This window comes from Schistocerca americana, chromosome 6 (genome assembly GCF_021461395.2).
Source record: "Schistocerca americana isolate TAMUIC-IGC-003095 chromosome 6, iqSchAmer2.1, whole genome shotgun sequence".
NCBI classification, from domain to species: Eukaryota; Metazoa; Arthropoda; class Insecta; order Orthoptera; family Acrididae; genus Schistocerca; species Schistocerca americana.
The window spans coordinates 587,643,007-587,669,555 of record NC_060124.1 but is presented as its reverse complement, the minus strand read 5'-3'; the positions used below and the strand labels follow the sequence as shown (position 1 = coordinate 587,669,555).

General features: G+C 42.2%; 1 protein-coding gene across 2 annotated transcripts in view; it reads right to left on the bottom strand.

Moving 5' to 3' along the window:
- The window catches only part of LOC124619917 (immunoglobulin superfamily DCC subclass member 4-like), a 265,451-nt gene that overhangs the window by 169,544 nt on the left and 69,358 nt on the right, over positions 1-26,549 (bottom strand). For both annotated transcript variants that reach the window (XM_047146553.1, XM_047146552.1), the window contains exons 7-9: positions 15,990-16,188; positions 4,537-4,607; positions 2,921-3,143 (exon numbers count right to left, since the gene is read on the bottom strand). In XM_047146553.1, the coding sequence (XP_047002509.1) occupies positions 2,921-3,143; positions 4,537-4,607; positions 15,990-16,188 (493 nt within the window). The remainder of the gene's footprint in view (positions 1-2,920; positions 3,144-4,536; positions 4,608-15,989; positions 16,189-26,549) is intronic.

Here is a 26,549-nt window from a genome sequence, read left to right as displayed (position 1 = left end):
TGATTTTGCAGCATTGTGATGATTGTATTGTCTATCTTATGTAATGGTTTACTCACTTTTTGTTGATTTATTTCAATTTCTTGGTTGAATCAAGTATGTGTGTTCATTTCTGTATTCACGTTATTTATCATATCAAGGATACTCTGTTGTTCACAGGCTCAACATCAATTATGGAACTAAGATTGTCTGTCCTGTGAGACTGAGTAGGCAACTCACCCAGACGGAATATTGTTTTGAGGATTTATTTTTGCGTGTTTTCCATTTCTTCATTTGTTCCATGGTGTTTACAGTCATCTCGTTTATTTCCACTTATAAAATTTTAATCTTTTGTTCTGTAAGTAGATGTACCTCTCGTGAACAGACGCCGACCACATTACCACCTGATCCCAGTCAGCCGCAAAGATGTTTCTATTGAATGAGGTACTAATTCCACTAGTTCGACGCCATATTGAGACCCATTCTCTCAATCTTCACTGTCACTGAGATCTTCGTCGTCATAATAGCAAGAGCCCTCACGAATGTTTGTTACCTGGGGCAGGTGAGCCCTGCTTATGGTAATGAAGTTATTACTCCTCCATCTCGTCCTTCTTCATCACTTGCAAGACAAGGGCCAACACTCAAGACCAGTAAAGAGGAGAGTTGTTTCATATATGGACTGTCTGAGAAGAGAAGTGGCGCACCCAGAAGACTCTGTCGTATGTCACTCTACCTCTCTACACGTACACAACGTCGGGGATGGGAAGATGATTGGAGCTGCAGTGCTCTGAGGCAGGTAGAACGCTTATCTGACTGCAATAGCGCTGTTTATGCTTATTGAAGTTGTGATGTCTAGCAGCGTGTATACGCCGCCTGAACAGCGTCAGATGTTGAGACCACTGTGAAGGACACGTAAATACTGTATACCTGTGTGAGAGAGCGTTATCAGAACCTGCCAGATTTTCAAAGGGGTCTCTTTGTGGATCTCCTTTCGGCCAGATGTTCGAGTCATGCAATATACAGATTTTTTGGGCATCCGGATGTGACAGTGAACTGCATTGGAACATTATCAATGTTCTGGTCCATCATGTCATACCACATCGAGCGATGATGGAGGTAAAGGGAACCATGCTCATTGTAACCACTTCACAGCAGAGCCTGCAATACGAGACCGAGAAATGGACTCCCTGCAGTAGTCTGTCATTTGGCACCATTGATGAAACACTTGCAGCAGCCATTTTATGGAACTATCATCAGGTACATAGGCCTCCGTTACCACAAATGGCTGCATCTGGAGTGGTGGGTGCCACAGCCAGGAACCACAGACTGCCGACGACTGGTGCCGCCTGTCGTCCAGCGGTGAATCACGGCCAGCACTGTCACAGGAGTCCATCGCTGAAGAGGAGGGTGGGAGCACAGGAAGCGGTGGGGTCACAGTCCCCCAGTGTTCCTCAGAGGACAGCGGCGACACTCGTGGCTCCACAGTGGGCTGGGCAGCCATTGGGCGTGCCTTTGGGTGTTGGCAGGTAGTGAGTCAGGAAAGTCTCACACCACAACGGGTCGCCACAGGCACCCCACATCCTCCTGTCACGTTTCATGTGACAGTGTTCAGACTTCATTCTCTAGCAGCGCAATGGTCGACTGCACCTGATACGTGCCTCAGTGAACTGTCTGCGTGGAAGCTGAGACAGCCCCCAGCCAGCGAGTTTCCCCGGTATGTCCCAAATTGCACTCGAGTTGCACCAGCTCGATGCCAGTATCCGGGATACCGAGCGCCAGGTACAATATTTGATGGCTAGCTTGCCTCAGAAAAGGATATAACAGCAGTAAGACACCCAACTGAATCAGTTCATTCATCCACGTCACTGAGGGAACAAGGTAAGTGGGCTCATACTAACAATTTCAATGTAAGTTTTGCTCGCGCTTATAATCACTGAAATAACATCACATATCCTCTCAGCCTGTCAGGTTTCAATTTGTTTTCTCCTTATATATTTATATAAAATAAAAAGTATATATCTTTTAAATATCAATCCCCACGGCAAAAGTTGTTTTCAGAATTACTAACAGTGATATCAATTGTATCTAAATGAATAAATATGGGTAAATAAATAAATAAAATAGAAAAGCCACTAAATTTTTATACTCCAGTAGTCCAGTGGTTCAAGTCCGTGACAGTACAGTCCGAGTGCACGAATTGTTCAATTGTAGTTGAGCGGAGTCAATTTACACATTAATATTGAATAAGATAGTATTTTACTATACTTCAGTTGGAAAAGAAAACCTTCTCCTAAAGTAAGCATTTGTATCAGTCACAAAAACTGACAGAAGAACTGAAGTTGTAATAATGCTTCACAACGACTTAATCTATAAAAGAACAATATAGTCACTATCTTAAATTTGATATTAATTTATTTATATAAAGTTCACTATCTTGAAAAATGTATAAGTATTCTAAATATGTACAGTGAGTGAGAACATCCACTTATGTACACAGAATGTACTACTCTTAATACCATATCAAGAGGTGGGAAGTTACAACACTTAACACACCGTTCTTTTTACCTTGCACTTAGGTTTATTTGTTTATGTTTCATTTAAGGTATTGTATGAACATAGCGATTTCATTTAAGTTTTGGTGTTATTAATTACTATTTAAAATCTGTATGAATACATTTTCGCTATTATGCAGTTTGTACACTGTTTTCAAATCCCCACAGGATTAACTAAGCATGTTGGACTGGAAGTTAGACCTGGAACTGTGAGTTTCATAAGTAGTTCTCTTTCTCATGGGGCCCTCAAATAGGAGCTTTACACCTCCCTTCTCTTATTCCCTCCAACATACCTATGTTAGCTAACCATACATAAGTTCTTGCTGTTTGACATAACAAAGCCTTATAGTTTTCCAAATCACACAGATGAAACAAAGTGGCATTATACTTACCAGCAGCTAGTGTGTGAACTTCAATCTCTGTAGGTAGAGTCCTATTGCCGGTCACAGTTTTACCAGTCAGTTGGAAATTGTAGGTCATGTCAGGCATAATATCTGACAGTCTGAAGAGACCGTTTTTCTCTGTTATGAGAAATTTAAGATTCTCGCTTCCACAGAGAACAGACAGCTCGAAGTCCAATATTTCACAAGTCAGTGAAGTCTTATCATGTTCATACTGTTCAAAGAAATAACATTTCTCAGTAACATGTAATACCAGGCATTCATAACGTTTCTCACATCTCATAACATGCACAAAAACACACGATACTGTAAAGGACAACAGAATTTGAAGACCTAACGATGTCTGACCAAGAAGAAGTACACTTCAATTATGAGAATAAAAAATGGCGTCTGATCTTCTGAATGCACGATAAAACCATTAAATAAAGAAAGTGGATGAAGCTGTTTGCTGTGAAAGCTGCATTGGGAGGAAAAGTACGATAAATCGCAAACTCAAGACATACTTGAATTAATTACAGAGTTGGTGTTTGCAAAAAACTGTTACGGAAGTAAACGATGATAAAACACTACTGTCATACCACAACACGCTTTATACTGTAATGTTTTAATGTTTCATGAAAATGTAATACCAAAAATTGGCAATATGTAATACAATCATTCACTCCTTTTTCTAAGCTTAAGACCTGATTCACTACTGAAGTTCTTCCAGCGAGCAAATGGGAAGTTGTGGTACAGAAAATGTAAACCAAACATTATGGTCATCATGTTGATGTGACTGACGTTGAGGAACGGATGGACAGTACTGTAATAATAACTTTTTTACATGTCAAATAATTTCTTTGGAAGAATGTGCAAGCAAGCACCATACCCTAGTTACAAATAGCTTCATATTGTTCCACCTTTAACGGACTGATGTTGTGTTCAGGAGAGTGGAAGCATTAACTCTCATCAGTCCGGTCTGACTGTGGTTCCTGTGTTTACCTAACATTACTTCAGGTAAATAATGAGATGAATCATACTATAAAATCATAGGCAGCTACCAGCGCCATACTTGTCAACATAGACATGTAAATATCTAAATGCATTATTCAATTAATTGTGTATTCTTTTTTGTTAAACTGTAATGCTATGATGGTCGACTATGCTGGTGAAACTGATCCACAGATAGATCGAGTCATTGTTATAACTTTTATTACTACACAGAAATAGGGAAAACCTGGATTTCACTCAACTACATTCATTTAATTTTGTGTGTGTGTGTGTGGCACGTATCTGTCTGTCAATGCATAATATCCCAAGCAGTTTTGTATTTGTTTATGAAATAAAAGTTGCCAGTATTAAGGAGAATATAAAACTATAAATCTTCCAAGTAGCTAAATATGTTTGCAAGATAAAACTCCCTGCCTACATATTGCTTTTAAGGAGACGAAAGAAATAAAACAAAGAAAAATATTATCACTTGTTTCAGTAAATTCTAATAGACAAATCTGTCAGAAGTTTCCAGATACATTTAACTTCGAATTGCAACAGTTATTTATTCAAATATAAATCTTACAACCTACTAAACAAGTTATTGCTCATTCAGTAGCTTGTAGCTGCATACTCACAGACCATTCCAGGAGAACACTAGTGTCATCTACATCGCTTACTGCAAATTTGTAGTCTCCTTGAACTGGATCTATCAAAGGAGTAAAAATACATAATAAAATAAAAACAAGTGAACTTTTTTTTAGTCTTTATCATGAAAATTACTGACGTTGAATGAAACATCAAATTTGCTGTTACTAGCCACTTTTAGCACGATTGATAACAAACATTAAACTGGTTTATTTCGAAAAATAAACATGACTAAAATGTTAAAATTCTAGTACTGGTAACTGTTCATTAGTACACCACTACAGCGAAACAGAACACAGAAACACCTACTGTCAAATAGCGAACTAAGGAAACTTACAGAAACATATGTTTCACCAAATTAAATGGTGCGAACCAATAGGACATTGCTCCTATAGCGAAGGATTAAATATGAGATTTATTGTGGAAATGTAGCAAAGAGTAAATTATTTCAGTTCCGAAAGGCTCATTAAAGTTCCGGATAGAGAAGGACTTGCGGTACTAGAGGACTAATTTGGCTAGTTCCTTAGTGAGCATGCTACATACGATAGACGGAACATTGTGACTATAGCGTTACGTTATTTTGCATATTTTGAAACACCAGGCACAGACAGTTTTAACTTCGGGAAATTACGACATCAGGGAAAGTACAGTTCGAATTAAATCTATTATAATGCACCACATATAAATAAGTGAACATCTGTTGGAAGCAAAAGAATAGGGTACCGCAAAAAACTGCTGTAAAGGGCATTACGACACCATACGAATTTGATGCGTCTGTCCATGATTCTCTATCTTGCGCAAGTCTCTTCATCTCCCAATTACTGCTAGGCCCTACATCCTTGTGAATATGTTTACTGTATTCATCTCTTGATCTTCCTGTAAGATTTTTAAACCCTCACCATCCTCCAACATTAAACTGGTGACACCTTAACACTTATCAACCGATCCTTTCTTTTGGTCAAGTTGTGCCACAAATTTCTTTTCTCCGCAATCCTGCTCATTACCTTCTCATTACTTAAACGATCTACCCACCTAGTATACAATGTTCTTCTGTAGCACTATATTTCAAAAAACCTCTATTCTCTTCTTGTCTAAACTGTTTATCGTCCATGTTTCACTTCCATATATGGCGACACTCCAGGCAAGTACCTACCTCAAAGACTTTCAAACATTTTAATTTACAGTCGACGTTAACAAACAGAGACTCTACTCTTGTCACTGTCAATCTACATTTAATATTCTCTGTACTTCGGCCATTATGTTATTTTGCTATCCATAAAGCAAAAACCGAGCGAGGTGGTGCAGTGGTTAGCACACTGGACTCGCATTCGGGAGGACGACGGTTCAATCCCGCGTCCGGCCATCCAGATTTAGGTTTTCCGTGATTTCCCTAAATCGCTCCAGGCAAAATGCCGGGATGGTTCCTTTGAAAGGGCACGGCCGACTTCCTTCCCCATCCTTCCCAAATCCGATGAGACCGATGACCTCTCAGTTTGGTCTCTTCCCCCAAACAACCCAACCCCTAAATTATCTTCTAAGAGACGTCGTAGGGTCAGTGCTACCTTGTGTGCTTCCAAATTTCTCCGGAATCCAACCTGATATTCCGCGATGTCGGCTTCTACCAGTTTTTTTCCATTCTTCCGTGAAGTATTCGGGCAATTATTTTCAACCATGACTGATAAGTCTAGTTCACTATCATTCAAACTTGTCAAAATCTGCGCTCTTAGGAACAAACTATTTATCATAAATGCATTTTGGCTATCATTGCAAAATACTCTGATGTACCAAAATATTATGACCACCTGCTTAATATCTTGTTCGTCCGTATTTTGAACGAAATATATCGCTGATTCTGCATACCAGGGTTCCGACATTTTGTGAGCAGGTTTGGGGAAGTATGTGGCATTGAATGTAATTCTCATAAATAACGGGCCACTGATATGCGTACACCGTGATGACGCCCGATAGTGACCCCTCTGGGTTCCATAGGATTTACATCAGATGAATTTGGCCGCCGAGACATCAACTTGAGTTCACTATAATGCTCCTCTGGTTCCGAGACACCGACAGTTATATAGCCGAAATATGATGTCGCCGTCGGGGGGGATGGCATCAAGCGTGAAGTGATGCGGGGTGGTTCGCAGCTGCCAGCGTGTCCTTCATCACCACCACAGTTCCCATCCAGGCGCCGCAGAATATCACCCGCAGTATAATCCTGCTCCCACCAGCGTGCGCCAGTGGCGCGCTGCGTTTGTCGAGCCGCCGTTCACCTCGATGACGGGGTTTGGGGAGAGACGATCGGCGAACTAGTGTAGTGAAAACGTCATTTACCGGAACGGCCGACACGTTTCCACTGATCGACGGTCGAATCCCGATGGTCCCGTAATCACTGCAGTAGTAATTGACGATGCCGTTGGGTCAACATGTGAACACGTACGGATGATCTGCTGTGCAGCTCCATGCTCAACGATATTCGATTAACAATGTGCTCCGAAACACTTGTGCGTGCACCAGCATTGTGCACAGGTGTCACAGATCGCCATGTATCATACTGTACAGAGCAGACAAGCCTCCGAACCCCACATTCTGTGAAGAGTCGAGGACGTCCAACCATTTAGCGCCTTGTGGTATTCTCACTGTCGTTCTACCTCTATCAGTAGATGCTCACGAGAGTAGCGCGTGGACACTCGACCAGCTTCGCCGTTTTCGGGATACTTGTTCTCAGGCGCTGCTTAATAATCATCTGCACTTTTTCAAAGTCACTTATGTCAATGGATCTCACCATTTGCCATCAGGCGGCATCCAAAGTCGCAGTGGGCAGTGGTCATAATGTTTTATCGTATCACCTGTAATAGCTCATGTGGAGATCGTGATACGCAGTTGCGAATATATATGAAACTGAGTAGTCGTTGATAAGAAGAAATTTAACTACTTGAATTTATGCATATGAAGATGGTATCTGTTCTTTCGGACATGTCCAAAAGAACAGATACCATTTTCATATATACAGGGTGTTACAAAAAGGTACGGCCAAACTTTCAGGAAACAGTCCTCACACACAAATAAAGAAAAGATGTTATGTGGACATGTGTCCGGAAACGCTTAATTTCCATGTTAGAGATCATTTTAGTTTCGTCAGTATGTACTGTACTTCCTCGATTCACCGCCAGTTGGCCCAATTGAAGTAAGGTAATGTTGACTTCGGTGCTCGTGTTGACATGCGACTCATTGCTCTACAGTACTAGCATCAAGCACATCAGCACGTAGCAGCAACAAGTTAGTGTTCATCACGAACGTGGTTTTGCATTCAGTGCAATTTTTACAAATGCGGAGTTGGGAGATGCCCATTTGATGTATGGATTAGCACGGGGCAATAGCCGTGGCGCGGTACGTTTGTATCGAGACAGATTTCCAGAACGAAGGTGTCCCGACAGGAAGACGTTCGAAGCAACTGATCGGCGTCTAAGGGAGCACAGAACATTCCAGCCTATGACTCGCGACTGGGAAAGACCAGGAGCGACGAGGACACCTGCAATGGACGAGGCAATTCTTCGTGCAGTTGAAGATAACCCTAATGTCAGCGTCAGTGAAGTTGCTGCTGTACTAAGTAACGTTGACCACGTCACTGTATGGATAGTGCTACGGGAGAAGCAGTTGTTTCCGTACCATGTACAACGTGTGCAGGCACTATCAGCAGCTGATTGGCCTCCACAGGTACACTTCTGCGAATGGTTCATCCAACAATTTGTCAATCCCCATTTCAGTGCAAATGTTCTCTTTACGGATGAGGCTTCATTCCAACGTGAACAAATTGTAAATTTTCACAATCAACATGTGTGGACTGACAAGAATCCGCACGCAATTGTGCAATCACGTCATCAACACAGATTTTCTGTGAACGTTTGGGCAGGCATTGTTGGTGATGTCTTGATTGGGCCCCATGTTCTTCCACCTACTCTCAATGGAGCACTTTATCATGATTTCATACGGGATACTCTACCTGTGCTGCTAAAACATGTGCCTTTACAAGTACGACACAACATGTGGTTCATGCACGATGGAGCTCCTGCGCATTTTTGTCGAAGTGTTAGTACGCTTCTCAACAACAGATTCGGTGACCGATGAATTGATAGAGGCAGACCAATTCCATGGCCTCCACGCTCTCCTGACCTCAACCCTCTTGACTTTCATTTATGGGGGCATTTGAAAGATCTTGTCTACGCAACCCCGGTACCAAATGTAGAGACTCTTCGTGCTCGTATTGTGGACGGCTGTGATACGATGCGCCATTCTCCAGGGCTGCACGAGCGCATGAGGGATTCCATGCGACGGAGGGTGGATGCATGTATCCTCGCTAACGGAGGACATTTTGAACATTTCCTGTAACAAAGTGTTTGAAGTCACGCTGGTACATGCTGTTGCTGTGTGTTTCCATTCCATGATTAATGTGATTTGAAGAGAAGTAATAAAATGAGCTCTAACACGGAAAGTAAGCGTTTCTGGACACATGTCCACATAACATGTTTTCTTTCTTTGTGTGTGAGGAATGTTTCCCGAAAGTTTGGCGATTCCTTTTTGTAACACCCTGTCTGCAATGTAAGTAGGAGATCCCGGGTTCAAGTCCCGGTCGGAGCACACGCTTTCAACTGTCCCCGTTGGCTTATATCAACGCCTGTATGCAGCTAGGGGTATTCATTTCACTTGAATTGATTGTGAAATGATCTGTGACTTTTCAATCAAGTAAACTGATAAAGTCTGAAAGTCCCGGTCACAGTTTTTCTCAGGTTTCTTGTTGACAATGGCGGGAGTGGGAATGGGCCGGAGACACGAGTAAGCCATAACACAATCTTTTATTCCAACAGTGTTCATACGTTGAACTGCATCCAAGAAACCGTTATTATTCTGTAATAAGAACTTCTTTAGCAAAACTACACCATATTACAGTTCCAGTGGCTACTGAGTTGTATACTTGTACGTTGACCGATCACAGTGAATTGGGTTAAGTCACATGTGTACTATGATTCGTTGCACTATGACTTCGTTTCCGCCATTTGAGTGCGCTGTCTAGCAAAACATTTAGTTTCAGCGATATTAGAGATAAAATTACATCTAAAAATATTAGCTTCATCCCTGTTTCTTAATTATCTATGTAACTGCCGATCTTTATTTTGTTAAAATGATAGAAATGATACTCCTTATCCCTTCTATTCTTCGAACATCAGTAAGTTAAGGTTGTACCATTCCTGTAACTTGGGTTTTGTGTCGAATAATAATTTTATTGGAACCATTTCGTCAAAATTATTTTGTTTATCTCTTGGCTTCTAAGTAGGTCAGAAGTTGTAAGTTCGCTGACGCAACGATCGTGCGTCATAACACATTGTCGCGTTCCCATTTCAACTCTCGTAAGTCGAACCTGCAGTCTATGTCTTTCAGCAAGTCCAACAATGGAAAATCCAGGATGGAATAATGACAGTATTGTGAAAAGAATAATTTCTACTCACCATATAGTGGAGATGCTGAGTGACAGATAGGCACAACAAAAAGACTGTCGAACAAAGCTTTCGGCCAAACAGGCCTTCATCAGAATAGACAACACACTCACACACACACACACACACACACACACACACACACACACACATGACGCAAGCCTCTGGCTGCCAAGGCCAGCTGAAGGCGTGTTTGGCCGAAAGTTTTGTTTGACAGTCGTAATGTTGTGCCACCTTGCGACTCAGCATCTCCGCTATTCGGTGAGTAGGAACAATCCTTTTCATAATAAGTCCGATTATTATTATGATTATTACTATTATTATTACCATAATTTTTTTTACATTTGACAGTAACACGGTTTTCCGTCATCAGACTCACCGCTTTCCGACGACGACACTTAAAGTGGCAGTTATGTTCGTACTGCGTCGTCATGTACTGGCCACTATACCGAAATGGTGGCACAAATCTTCCACTAAGTATTTTGTGACTGTCTGTCACTGTTTTATGGTTTTTTCCGAGGAACACACCGCCAATTGACTGTTCATTGTTTATTTGAGTACAATCCAAGTTTCCGCCTTTTATGCCATTGTCAAATATATGATTTTATGTCATTAACGTATATTGCAGGACTTGCAATGTACAATATTTGAAAATGGCATAAAAGCGTCGAAGTCAAATGCCGGTGTTTTCCTTTAATAAATATTGTATGACTTTTGTTCAGATGTTTTGTTTTCATTTCAAAATTATTGGTTTCGGGCAATGTCGTGAAGCTAAACAACGAGAAGGGACATGTTGGATATTTCGAGAAATCGCGCAGTAAAGTTTCAATAAAATCGCATAAATAAGACATTTCAAGTATAAGGAATTGTTTTAAAACATATATACAGTAACGACATGTGTTTAAAATGATAAATCTGCCCACAATTCTATTCTTAAAAATTCATCAGTCGGTACTTAACATTGTTTACTTGGAAACTGAGTGCACTTGAGATGAGCTACCACTAACTTTCCACTGTTTAGTTGCTGGACGAATTAATGCAACGTTACCGTGATATCTCTCAAAAACAGAAATTTAAAAGGTTCGAACTGTTGCAGTGTTTGACACTATCATTTGCGTTAGCAATAACAAGCTATAATAACCTCAAAGCTTACTCCATCATTCAGCATAACAGAAAACTAATTTTAGTAACCTCATCACAGCAGCACATGAACAGTGTTAAGCGTGGCCTTTAACGTGTCTAGGTCCACATCCTGACACGCAAACTTACGTAAACAATGATGAGCGACACTATTTAATACCGTTTGTTTGCCTAAATAGATGTTCTCGTTTACCTCATTAGCAACAACTTTTTAAGCACATTTGTGTTCAGGAGTATATTGTGGATCTTTATCAACGTTGTCCTCAGATCCGTGCAAATCGTTCCTGAAAACCAGTTTCCTGCCGTGGACATTGCACGCGTTGCTGCTACTGGCCGGTTTATTTTTGGCACTTACTACTGTTTACACTTACATATCCCGACAGAATTGTCATTAGCGAGAATTTTAAATTAGAAGTAACGCGCCATTTATCGGTTTACAGTGGAATTTTCAACTGCTTGCAGCTGAGGACTTGAAATCATACATCGTAGTTACAGAGTCACCTGCGTAACGCAACTATCAGTTGATTGTCATATACTATATGAAAGTAAACTTGGCATGTAGGTTGGCGACATTGTCCGAAACCGATCATTTTGAAATAAAGCAGCGTCATTTTCATGTCTTCCATTGGTGGTCAGTTGCTTCTACAGGGAAAAAAATCACAACACCAAGAAATAATTAATGTACAGTAACGAAATTCCCGGTATACGCATGACTAGATAACATAACTTAGGTGATTAACATCGCAAGACCACAGATTAACGTAAGCTCGAGATATGCCATTGCAGATCCGAAGTGGCGGTACATTAATAACCGGCGTAACGGCCAGAACGTTGAATGCAAGCGTGCAAACGTGGAAGGGTTTCGTTGTACAGGTGCTGGATGTCAGTTTGTGAAATGGAGTTGCACGCGTGTGGCACTTGGCCGCCCAATAAAGGGACGGTTAATGCCGGTTGTGGATGACGCTGGAGTTCTAGTTCAATGATATGCAGTATGTGGTCGATTGCAGGCAGATCCGGTGATCAAGCAGGCCAGGGCATGTTGGGTTACAATAGCAGTATGTGGACGAGCGTTAGCCTGTTGGAAAACACCCCGTGGAATTCTGTTCATGAATGGCAGCATAACACCTAGAATAACCAGATCGGCATGAGATTTGCATCCAGGGTGCGTGGGATAATCTCGAAAACGCTTCTACTGTCATACGAAGTCGCACCCCAGGCCATGACTCCAGGTGTAGGTCCAGTGTGTCTATCACGCAGACAGCTTGGCTGCAGGAGCTCAACTGGACTCCTAAACACACAGCCATCACTGACAACGAGGGAGAACCAGCCTCCGTCACAAAACACAACGGAACTCCACTCTGCCCTCCAATGAGCTCTCGCTCAACGCCAGTGGTGTAACAAATGGCGGGTCAGTGGAATGCAAGCTTTAGAACATTTGGCTTGCAGCTGTCCTCGGAGTAACCGATTCGTGACAGTTCATTGTGTCACTGTGGTGCCCACTACTGATAAAATTGCTGCTGAAGATGCAGTACGATGTGCCAGATCCGTAAGCTGGAAACCGATGGTCTTCCCTCTCGGCAGTGCAACTGGCCGTCTGGGGCCCTACCTTCTTGTGACCGTACATTCTCCCGACCACCTCTGCGAGCAATAACGTACAGCGGCTAGGCGTACATTGCTGCCAAGTCTTTCTGCAGTATCCCAAAAGGATATTCAACGTCTTCTAGCCCTATTACGCGACCTCGTTCAAACTCAGGGAGGTGTCGAGAACGGCGTTTTTGTCGCCTTAAACGCATTCTTGAACTATATCAACTCACTACATCTAATATCAAAGGTAACTAACGCTTACGACCGTTACAGCGTGTATTTAAAGCAAACCCGATTTACGTCCTCATAGTGGCGATACTAGTGGCATTCTTATGCGACTGCCTTGAAATCTGAATAGACGCCATCTTTCAGATGTAGAAACACGCCTACCGACTTTCGTTTATAGCGCATTTATGATTTCCCAATCTGAAGTTATGACTCGGATTGATAAATCTAGTAGCATTAGTCGAACCACAATCCAACAAAAAACAGCTGACAGGCAGAAAATAATGCTCTTTTGCACAAGAAAGGATCGTGGAAATCTCGATATGACATGTATGTTCAGCTTTGACATCGTTTCATTAACAGAAAACTAAATGTCGATATTGCTAAATGATCTTTGGTCACAATGTAGGTTCACTATATCCCACATACTCTCTTGTTGATATGACCCTGCATTCTGTGCCTCTCGCTCTGTTACTGAGCTCGAAAGACTTCAACGAATCTGGGAGTGAAATTGGTATCCTATTGTGGTCACTTGGACGGACACTGATGACCTCCCGTTTCGCGCCTTAAAACACCACTCACATCATCTATGCGTTACATTACTTTTACGACGAGCTTGCCTGCAGGCTCCACGTAACCTGCCTCTAGAAAAAATGGCAATACAATGAAAATGACAGAAAATTATATTTAGCTTGGGTAAAAGAGGAAATAAACAATGCCCCTCCCAAACATTTTGGGTGGACAGCACAGGACTTGCTCATGGACGCATTACGAAAGCAGCCTCAACAATAGTGTTGAAAATTGTTCTCCACCCATGATACAGGCAGTCCGTGACAAGGAATTGTCTGCATTAGTCTCTAGGTATTACTTTAAAGAGAATTTTGACAGTAATGTCACGGGCATATGGCAGAGAATTATGAAGTTTAGAAACAAAAAGGAAAATTGCTCACAGTGTAGGAGACACTCACACATTGGATGCGAGACTGCGGACACAATCATGCTTCCATCTGGTAAGCCGCAAGCAATACCATTTTTTGTCACTGTGGAGGGTCACTGCTTGTGCACTTCCATTAACATAAGAGAACGTGCTCTGGAATTTAAGTAAACGTATAGTACCATGACTTTGACAGGCGACATTTGTTACCTGGTTATTTAATATTTGCCATCAGAGGCATCACAATATATGCTGCTCGGCTTCAATGAAACCAAGCCTACAGAGACTCTCTGAGAAAGGTCACAAGAATTTTTGTGCCCACAATAAAGTAAGGAAAAGAGGGTGGTCACTAGTTGTTGCAAACAAAGTGGTCTAAGCACATGCGTCTGCAGTAATTTGCAGTTAATTGATAAAAGAAACTAGAACGATGGAATAACATTTTTCCAGAGACGTATGAGTCTCAGCTCTACCTTCAATAAGGACAGAAGCTTAAACAATGAATTAAAATTTGTGTCACAGCCGGGACTTCAACTCAGGTCTCCCGCACACGAGGCAGGTATGCTAGCCATTATACCAGCATAGCGTTCTGACTGTCGCAGTTGCACGGACTACCTAACTCCAATACCCTCCTTAACACAAATTCAAACCTGCAGCCCTTTATTCCTTTCAACGTTGTCACTATTGCCGAGGACCTTCGACATTTGAATAGAACCCCAGCTTTGCACAAAATGGGGAAAACTAGAATGCAGATTATTTTTGCCAGGCATTCACAGAACCGTCAGAAAGGGATGACAGGATTTGAAAACCTTGCATGGCGCTCCTGAACCCTCCTTTCTTATCTGAGCTGCACTCGTGCTTTCATTACAGATATCTTCAGACTGTTGCCTCACAGTTGTTGTGTACACATTTGGTCCACTTCTGGGATAGTCATCCTGTGTAGAATCCTGCAACGGCTTGGCACACTTCAACCCAATACCATATACAAGGTCACTGCTGGAAGTGAAACCTGTGTAGCTCCAACATTTCAACCATCACGAAATTCATAGCACATACGCTCCAACAGCCACATCTCTCCACTGCATCTGGTCTGAGCTCTTATCTGGATGGTGAAAGAAGACCCCAGGGAGTTAACGTGGGCTTGACGTGAATTTGTACACGTCTCTATGGCAACGTGTGAGTGTTGGCGCAGTTCAAAAGGCGACAACTGCGTTCAGTCACGTAGCTTCGGTACTGCCAGCAGCGTTCTCCACTTCGCAGTCGGAAGGTGGCAACAGCGTGCCCAACCGCCAGCGTTCTTCCTCCAACGTATGACGTGTACATCACGCCCACACTCTACTTCACTGTTGACTGATAAAAAATGCGCTGATCATACAACCGTCCAGATCCCAGACTGTAGTATTAGCTTTCCAGTACGTGGAGAACCGTGCTGCTACGTTGCCCTAAAACATGCAACGATATCAGTAATGGCAACCGTGAGATTCCTCGGCCTCATCTTATGTTAACAGCAGGCATAGAGTACTTACGTCATACACCTTCTTAGGAGTCAAAATCAAGCGATAAATTTCCCTGTTGATTGACCCATTTTTCCTGGGAGACACATCCTGCCCTATTGTACCTATTGCTAGTATGGGCTAACTTGAAGGATAGTGAGATATTTTACCACAGACATATCAAGTTAACATTTGCGAAATTAGATTAAATGCAAAGTTTGTGCCTTAAATAGCGACCACAGCTCTGCTATTGACAGTAGGATATACATTTCTATATTTCCGGCTCAGTTAAAACGGACCTCACGTAGTAAGGAAACGTGTGGATTATAAACATAAATATGGTTTACCATTTCTGTGCTCTTTCTCATTGTAACACAAATACCGAAGATCATTTCCAGCAGTTTCTGTTTAATAGCTTAAGCAAAATTTTTTTTGCTATTTTTCAGAATATCCATATTACGCAGATGACTTGTTGACCCTGGTGATCGTTTTCTCTGCATTTCCATCACTTCAGCCTGAGATTTTCTGAGATACAACAAAAAATGTATGGAGGCAGGGCGATTTGTTATCTTCAAACTTACCTATGCATTTAGTTCTTGCTTTACTTTCTGGCACATCTGTTTGGTAACTACCACCATCCTTATCAATGAGAATTACTCGGATTTCATAGTTTTTCCCAGCAAGTAACCCCATAATTTCTAATTCTGCCGTGATTCCCAGTTCTGTTGCATTGGGAATTACTCTTGGAGATAATTTTGACCAAACATATTGTTTCTCTTCGTGTAAAAAAGAAACGAATAAGATTTCTAACTAAATAATTATAAAATGTTGTCTGATTTTCACATAATTCAAAGTCAGAGGCTCAGAAGGCTAATCCACATACTCAATGCCATCGTTGTGTAGTTTATCAACAAGTATTAAATACTTTGACCATGGTGACAGTGAAGGGTAACAAGTTTGCTTACTTGGCGGCTTACCCAAACTCATGCTCAAAATGGAATCATTCAACAAAGGGGCAACACAACGAGAACGTATAGGAAACATGAAAAATTATCATCAATGGCTGAGCATATGTACGAAGAGTTAACGATGGGTAACTTGATGCACCCCCAAAAATAATGTATTCCAGAAAGAACAGAACATAATAGTGTAATGGTTATCGCTTCTTTGGCAATACCCCTAATGGTATGTATAATGATGCTGCTCAGTAATCAGGCTCATTTCTGTGGAGATAATACAAGAAAAAACTAGTACATTAACAAAATTGTTACTGATTACTATTTTGTGTAAATTTATAGGGAAACCTGTGGGTAGCATTTGTCAAGAAATCAGTACAGATGAACAATTTAACTTCTTATAAAATATATTCTTGAAAACAGGAAGACATAGTAGCTACCACAAAGTGAAGTGAAGTGTATGTAGAAGAACAAGCTTAATAAAACTGAGAGGAATAGTAATAATGACAATTTAAGTTGCTCCAAATCGTTTCGCTCTTTTAGCATCCGACAGAGGTTAATGCAACGAGCAACCAGAGGAGACATCAGTGATTCTCATGGGGTAGGGATCTTTTAAGGACTCAGATGACTATTGATGATATGAGCGCACTGACAGAGATACTAACACATCCATACAAGAGACCGCTTTGTGGTAAGTACCTGAAGAGACAAAGAAACTGGTACACCTGCCTAATATCGCGCAGGGCCCCCGCGAGTACACAGAAATGCCACAACACGACGTGGCATGGACTAGACTAATGTCTGAAGTAGTGCTGGAGGGAACTAACACCATGACTCCTGCAGGGCTGTCCGTAAGAGTACGAGGGAGTGCAAATCTCTTCTGAACAGCACGTTGCAAGACATTTCAGATATGCCCAATAATGTTCATGCCTGGGGAGTTTGATGGCCGGCAGAAGTGTATAAATTCAGAAGAGTGTTCTGGAGCCACTTTGTAGCAATGCTGAATGTGTGCGATCTCGCATTGTCCTGTTGGAATTGCCCAAGTCCGTCGGAATGCACAACGGAAATCAATAGATGCAGGTGATCAGACAGGATGCTTACTCTCCGTGTCACCTGTCAGAGTCGTACGTTGACATATCAGGAGTTCCATATCACTTCACACTCCCCACACCCTTACAGAGCCTCCACCAGCTTGAACAGTCCCCTGCTGACATGCAGGGTCCATGGATTCACGAAATTGTCTCCATACCCGTACACGTCCAGCTGCTAGATACAATTTGGAACGAGACTCGACCAGGCAACACGTGTCCAGTCATCAACAGTCCAATGTCCGTGTTGACGGGTCCAGGCGAGGCGTGATGCTTTGTGTCGCGCAGTCATCAAGGGTACACGAGTGGACTTTCGCCTTCGGAAGCCCATACCGATGATGTTTCGTTGAATGGTCTGCACGCTGACACTTGTTGATGGCCCAACATTGAAATCTGCAGCAATTTACGGAAGGGTTGCATTTCTGTCACGCTGAACGATTCTCTTCAGTGGCCTCTGCTCCGGTTCTTGCAGGATCTTTCTCCAACCATGTCGGAGATTTTATGTTTTACCATATTCCTGATGTGGATAGTGCACTTGTGAAATGGTCGTACTGGAAAACCCCACTTCATCGCTACCTCGGAGATGCTGTCCCATGGCTCGTGCGTCGACAATAATACCACGTTTAGACTCACTTAAATCTAAATAACTTGCCATTCTTGCAGCACTAACCGACAACTGTGCTACACGCGTTTTGTCTGATATAGGCATAGCCGACCGCAACGTCGTATTCTGCATGTTTACATATCTCTATATTTGAAAACTAATGCCTATAGCGGAGTCTTTGGTGCTTCAGTGTATATACCACCGTCTTAAGACACCAGTCGAAAAACATAAAATCCGTAAGTCGCAAATGAGCTCTAAATCATTCGTTTTCTGAAATTCTTTAGAGATGTTCACTTTTTTCAGTACTATATGTCTCTTTCTTTTATTTTTTCTTGTCACTAGCATACTTGAGAAAGTTCTTAGTCTATCTTGCACACGGGTAAATAAATTTAGATTGGGAATTTTAATAACAGACTCCAAACGAATTCTCTGTTAATGTTGTTGCAGGCCCTCTGACTTCCATAACTGGTTGTATTTTTATTTTTTAACTTTAACAAATGAAAATCATTCAACGTTTGATTTGATGCAATTTTTTATGAACCTCCTAGGACGTGAAAAGTGCTTAGAATTCGTTTTCATCCTTATTGAAGAGAGGCCACTTGGTAGCTTCTGTGGTGTCACCGCCAGGCACCACACTTGTTAGGTGGTAGCCTTTAAATCGGCCGCGGTCCGTTAGTATACGTCGGACCCGCGTGTCGCCACTATCAATGATTGCAGACCGAGCGCCGCCACACGGCAGGTCTAGAGGGACTCCCTAGCACTCGCCCCAGTTGTACAGCCGACTTTGCTAGCGATGGTTCACTGTCTACATACCCTCTCATTTGCAGAGACGATAGTTTAGCCTAGCCTTCAGCTACGTCATTTGCTACGACCTAACAAGGCGCCATATTCACTAATTGTAATGAATTCTGAACAGACAGTGCCCGCATCTCGTGGTCGTGCGGTAGCGTTCTCGCTTCCCACGCCCGGGTTCCCGGGTTCGATTCCCGGCGGGGTCAGAGATTTTCTCTGCCTCGTGATGGCTGGGTGTTGTGTGCTGTCCTTAGGTTAGTTAGGTTTAAGTAGTTCTAAGTTCTAGGGGACTGATGACCATAGATGTTAAGTCCCATAGTGCTCAGAGCCATTTGAACCATTTTTTTGAACAGACAGTATTGTGAATCATGTACCGTCAAGAGCAACGTTCATCATTAATGGATTAAAGTTAAGTATCAAACTAATTATATCCGCTTTCTGAATTCTAATTCCTTATGTTCCAGATCTCATGTCAGTATGGTTCTTCCCTCCTCACGCCAGCCTGCGTGAGCTAAAACGCGTGCATTTCGGCCTCGTCTAGTAACACGGTGTTGGCTCTTCTGCCAACACAACAGCTTCTATCTTGCAGTTACGTATTTTTGCGTGTAGAATAGTGCCTCCGAAATTTGAGATTTTCTCTCAGCAAGTTGTCCCAGGTCTAGTGTAACAGCTCCTCACGTTAATGCTTCAAACACTTCACTTAGTAAATGACTATGTTTTTCGCTTCGTAAATCATATTCAGCTCAACATATAATGTTAGTCCAATTTGGAACTATGTTGTATTCCCTTCTGGTTTCCTTTCAGAACCAGAGCATTTGATCAACCCACTGCTCCTCAGTTGCTAAAATCATTACCTACAATATATTTTTGCATGAAACAGTAAAGTAAGCATGTCATTTTGACTTTTGTAAGTTATAGGTATAAGCGTTAGAGAGAGAGAGAAAGGGCACGTTAGCCTCTGCACAGTCAGATACTTATTTCTCTCTGCAGCGGAATGTGGGCTGATATGAAACTTCCTCGCAGATAAAAAGTGAGTGTCGGACCGAGCTCTTCGTACTGAGCAAATTTCGCAGGAGAGCTTCTGTGGAGTTTGAAAGGTAGGAGACGAGGTGCTGAGGCAGTAGAGCTGTGAGGACGGGGCGTCAGTCAGTTAGGGTTGATCAGTAAGTAGAGCACTTGCATGCGAAAGGCAAAGGGCCCTAGTTCGACTCTCAGTCCGATCTACAATTTCAGTATAGCAGGAAGTTTCTGATATTTCCTTAGCTGAAATGTGGTGGATGATGGATTTTGTGTTAGCAGAAGAGCCAACATCGTGTTACGAGTGGAGGCCGAAATGCACGCGTTTTAACTCACGCTGGCTGGCGTGAGGAGGGAAGAACCATACAGACGTGAGGTCTGGAACATGACAAGGAATGAGATTTCAGAAAGCGGACGTCATTAGTTTCATACTTAACTTTAATCCATTAATGATGAACGTCGCTCTTGACGGTACATGATTCACAATATTATCTGTTCAGAATACATTCATGAAGTAATTATAGTAACTGAAGATGGCACCTTGCTAGGTCGTAGCAAATGACGTAGCTGAAGGCTATGCTGAACTGTCGTCTGTGCAGATGAGAGCGTCTGTAGTCAGTGAACCATCGCTAGCAAAGTCGGCAGTACAACTTGGGCGAGTGCTAGGGAGTCTCTCTAGACTAGACCTGCCGTGTGGCGGCGCTCGGTCTGCAATCACTGACAGTGGCGACGCGCGGGTCCGACGTATACTAACGGACCGCGGCCGATTTAAAGGCTACCACCTAGCAAGTGTGGTGTCTGGCGGTGACACCACAATGGATGTAATCAGTAGTGCTCTGATGACTTGTCTTTGTATCTGTTAGATGAAGAAAGAATTATTGTAAAGGACAGCATGGATGAATATGATGTATGTATTGAAAAGCGAAAAGAATATAAATTTTGAACAACGTTTTTTTTTAAAAAAAAAAACAAAAGGTGAGAGTGAGCGTTGCGCAGCTGGTTTGTTTGAATGATTATCTTCAGCTAGTTAACTTTGTCCACTTGCTCAGAGCTGAGAGAAGGATCACACACTTCATTGAGTGATGCATTAACATATCAACTGATTGAGCTGTTTGGTTTTTGTAGAAATTTTCTGTTAACATTGTACCTTTTAAATCACTGTCCACTTTGTTAGCCATAGTATTATATGGAGCAATATTATGTGTGAAGATCACGCGAAGTTTTACTCTGTCTTTTTGAATATATACTTTATTCTAATATAATTGTCTTGGAACAGCGTTTCATAGGAATTGTTGCTATCCCCAACCCGCAGTTTAAAGGAGGTTTCTCGTTACGCATTACCAAATTGCACTGTACGGTATGCAACAGTTTGAAGGTTGATTGGAAATTTTATTTAAAAAACAGAAATCTAGCTTAGCCGCTGCCTGCTTGTGCTTTCGAGAAATCTGCAACAATGTTGCCGAGAGGCGAGGTAAGTGGAAATGTTAATTAGGGGCAGATAATTGTTTTACATCAGTTGTGCATTTAATACAAAGACAAGCTGTATTCAGACCAGTTACAGTTGAACAGTTCAGTTTTGTCAAAGGTTCGAATGTGAGTTTAACTTGGATAACTGTTTGTTGGTTTATAATTTTGGTATTATGATGACTTTTTATAGAGTGGGAGGTAAATGAGGGTTAAATCTCACACAAAAACACATAGTGGGGATCTTAGGAAAACTTATTTAAGTGATCCATTCATAAAGTATTGTTTAAGTCTGTTCTCTCCCTATATTTACTGAGTATTCATTATCACGAACATTTGACTCTCGATTAACTTGAAACTTCGTGGCGGGTTAAACTGTGTGCCGGACTGAGACTCGAATTGGGGACCCTTGCCTTTCGTTGGAAAGTGCTCTGCAGACTGAAATACCCGCGCAAGACTCATATATATAGGGTGGTCAGAAAATGTCTGGAACGCTTGCCGTGATGTAGGGCAGATTCTACTGAGACATGAATGTTAAGAATAAAATGCGATACGTTGCGCCGTTTCCGAGTTATTTAGCATTGACGTTAGCCAATCGGGGCGTCGCGCGCTCACATACAAGCGGCGTGCCAGGGGCGGTGTTACCTAACGAGTGCTTTGTTAGGTTAGCAGAAACTTGAATTCGCGCGCGCACCGACCTCATTGGCTAACTTCAATGCTAAATAACTCGGAATCGGCGCAACGTATCGCATTTATTTCTTAACATTCATGTCTCAGTCCAATCTGCCCCATAACACCACGACAAGCGTTTCTGACATTTTCTGACCACCGAAATTATCTTGCGATTTCCTCAATAACGCTTGAGAAGTACGCGCCACTGCCTACATATTTTGCTGTCCTCATGGAGTACTACGATTGTACGAAGTTTGCAGTAAATCCGCGTTCCAAACGTCCTGGCCTCCCCTTGTAAGTGTCAAGAGCTAGAACATCTTACAAGTAAGGTGGCCAGAAAGGGGAGACTGAGGATCGCCTATAACAAGACAAACACACTGCCGGCCGGAGTGACCGTGCTGTTCTAGGCGCTACAGTCTGGAGCCGAACGACCGCTACGTTCGCAGGTTCGAATCCTGCCTCGGGCATGGATGTGTGTGATGGCCTTAGGTTAGTTAGGTTTAATTAGTTCTAAGTTCTAGGCGACTGATGACCTCAGAAGTTAAGTCGCATAGCGCTCAGAGCCATTTGAACAAAGTCATTAAATACCACTGCAGACTGGGAAACACCAGAAGGCACTGTGCAAATGGTGGACAAATTTAAATACCCGGGAGAATTTATAACAGGAAGGAACAGGAGCAAGGAGGGAATAACAGAGAGGATAAAGAAGATGGGGTCAGCCATCTGCAAAATAATATATCCACAGAGGCAAAGATAAGTCGCTACAAGGCAACAGTGAGGAATGGAGTATTATATGCTGCTGAGACGACGACACTAGGAAGAAATGGGGCAGAACAACTAAAGAAATAAGAAAAATACTGAGAATAATACTAGGTCCCAAAGGAGGTGGAGAGAGGTGGATGAGAAGACCTAGGGAAGAATTGTACCAGAACATGAGAACAATATCCGGGGAAATCAGACTCAAAAGGGCAAGGTTTGCTGGGCATGAAGTTAGGATGAGTACGGGCAGAATGACGAAGAGAGTGTGGGAAACAACAGGGAGGACAAGGGGAAAGACAGGAACCAAGTAGGTTGTTGAACTGCGGAAGGACTGGTTGGAATTAGGGATCAAGGTCGAAGGAAAAGAAAATTGGAGGAACAAATATACACCGACAAATATGCCGGATAACAATGACAGAGAAGAATACAGGGAAAGATTAGAGTGTCACCAGTGGAGCCGACAGGAGAAATGGACACTGAAGATCTCGGAAGAAGAGCGGGAGAGAAGAAGAGATAGAATGAAGAGGTTCTGGGAGAAGAAGAGGAAAATGCAGTCCAAGAAGGGGCTACCTGTGGTCCTACAGAGGCTGTAACGCAAGAAGAAGAAGAAGGGAATGATGCAATAAGACAGTCGAAACCTGCCCTGAAATTTTTTACACGGGAAGAGCACAACGAAAGAAATTCACTGCCAAAATTTTAGCTGCTAAGAGGCACTGCAAGTATTTTGCAGGAAATGTTAAAGTTACTCATTTTTGCCGCACGAACAACAGCTTATAACAGCGGTTTGTAGCGGTTTGTACAGCCCTGCCCGCCTAGAGCGCGATTCGGCGAATCACTCACGGAGCGAAGCGTAGCGGAATTATCCGGAGGCCACAGACAGCAATGTTAAGCACCTAAAGCCTGGTTTACAATGGAGCGAATGGAAGCGAACATGTGCGAATGAGCATCTGCAGAAAATTCATACTAAAGGGAACCGGAGGTAGCGAACATAGCCTATGAAAGCTGTATTATTAGTTTTTAATTTTTGTAGCTAATATTCGGCATACTGGATACAACTGTACCTTGTAGGAGCCACAATGCAAAACTTTGCTGTGAGGATTATTTTGCATGGCAAGCGCACTGTTCTTGACATAGTATGCAAAATGACGCAGGGAAGGAAGAATTCAAGTGTCTCAATTTCTATGGAATCGTGACATGCGTGGAAATCGTGCACTTCACACGGAATTGCTTCTCCATCTCTCCTTTTCACTGGTCCAAATTTTTTCTCGTATGTCGGCTGCCTTTTTGCCCACGCTTCTCATTGCCATTGAGGAGATATTTCTAAACAGAAAACCAATTACCGACGACGAGCATCATCACACGCGGTGACACAGCTAGCGTTTCCACTACGCGCGTAAGGTCTAATGCTCGCATATTTTTTTAGTTTTTTTTTTCAAAACAGAAATGGTCTAGTGGCAAAACGCGCCTTCGTGATACAGAGAGCGCAGGATCACATCCTGTTCACACCAAAACTTTTTCGCTATGATTTTTAACTGAGCATTCACTTCTCACAATGTTGGAGTGTCCACGAAAGACATGTGAATCGGATTCCACGTTAAACTGCAGGTCTCTATTTTCTGATAGGTAACTGGGGAAGCTTAGGGACACGTAAGTAGATGCAGTAGCGACCAGCAGAAAGGCCTGCAAGAGGCACACCAGACAGAATTCTGTTTTGCTCGTGCTTATTACCTTCTTTGTTCTGGTAAAAACCTGGCTTAAACTATACAAATACTTTTTCGAATAACTTCATATCCACATTCTTGCACGTGTACATTCTGATAAACGTGGCTGTTGTTGTCATCTTCAGTCCTGAGACTGGTTTGATGCAGCTCTCCATGCTACTCTATCCTGTGCAAGCTTCTTCATCTGCCAGTACCTACTGCAACCTACATCCTTCTGAATCTGCTTAGTGTATTCATCTCTCGGTCTCCCTCTACGATTTTAACTCTCCACGCTGCCCTCCAATACTAAATTGGTGATCCCTTTCAGAAAAGACTTCCTGACACGTAAATCTATACTCGATGTTAACAAATTTCTTCTCTTCAGAAACGCTTTCCTTGCCATTGCCAGTCTACATTTTATATCCTCTCTACTTCGACCATCATCAGTTATTTTGCTCCCTTACTACTTTAAGTGTCTCATTTCCTAATCTAATTTCCTCAGCATCACCCGACTTAATTTGACTACATTCCATTATCCTCATTTTGCTTTTGTTGATGTTCATTTTATATCCTCCTTTCAAGACACCGTCCATTCCGTTCAACTGCTCTTCCAAGTCCTTTGCTGTCTCTGACAGAATTACAATGTCATCGGCGAACCTCGAAGTTTTTATTTCTTCTCAATGGATTTTAATTCCTACTCCGAATTTTTCTTTTGTTTCCTTTACTGCTTACTCAATATACAGATTGAATAACATCCGGGATAGGCTACAACCCTGTCTCACTCCCTTCCCAACCACTGCTTCCCTTTCATGCCCCTCGACTCTTATAACTGCCATCTGGTTTCTGTACAAATTGTTAATAGTCTCTCGCTCCCTGTATTTTACCCCTGCCACCTTCAGAATATGAAAGAGAGTATTACAATCAACATTGTCAAAAGCTTTCTCTAAGTCTACAAATGCTAGAAACGTAGACTTACCGTTCCTTAATCTATTTTCTAAGATAAGTCGTAGGGTCAGTATTGCCTCACGTGTTCCAACATTTCTACAGAATCCAAACTGATCTTCCCCGAGGTCGGCTTCTACCAGTTGTTTCATTCGTCTGTAAAGAAGTCGTGTTAGTATTTTGCTGCCGTCGCTTATTAAACTGATAGTTCGGTAATTTTCACATCTGTCAACACCTGTTTTCTTTGGGATTGGAATTATTAAATTCTTCTTGAAGTCTATGGGTATTTCGCCTGTCTCATACATCTTGCTCACCAGATGGTAGAGTTTTGTCAGGACTGGCTCTCCCAAGGCTGTCAGTAGTTCTAATGGAATGTTGTCTACTCCTGGGGCCTTGTTTCGACTCAGGTCTTTCAGTGCTCTGTCAAACTCTTCACGCAGTATCGTATCTCTCATTTCATCTTCCTCTACATTCTCTTCCATTTCTATCATATTGTCCTCAAGTACATCGCCCTTCTATAGATCCTCTATATTCTCCTTCCACCTTTCTGCTTTCCCTTCTTTGCTTAGAACTGGGTTTCCATCTGAGCTCTTGATATTTATACAAGTGGCTCTCTTTTCTCCAAAGGTCTCTTTAATTTTCCTGTAGGCAGTATCAATCTTACCCCTAGTGAGATAAGCCTCTACATCCTTACATTTGTCCTCTAGCCATCCCTGCTCAGCCATTCTCATTTTTCAGACATTTGTATTCCTTTTTGTCTGCTTCATTTACTACATTTTTATATTTTCTCCTTTCATCAATTAAATTCAATATTTCTTCTGTTACCCAAGGATTTCTACTAGCCCTCGTCTTTTTACCTACTTGATCCTCTGCTGCCTTCACTAGTTCATCCCTCAGAGCTACCCATTCTTCTTCTACTGTATTTCTTTTCCCCATTCCTGTCAATCGTTCCCTTATGCTCTCCCTGAAACTCTGTACAACCTCTGGTTTAGTCAGTTTATCCAGGTCCCATCTCCTTAAATTCCCACCTTTTTGCATTTTCTTCAGTTTTAATCTGTAGTTCATAACCAATAGATTGTGGTCAGAGTCCACATCTGCCCCTGGAAATGTCTTACAATTTAAAACCTGGTTCTTAAATCTCTGTCTT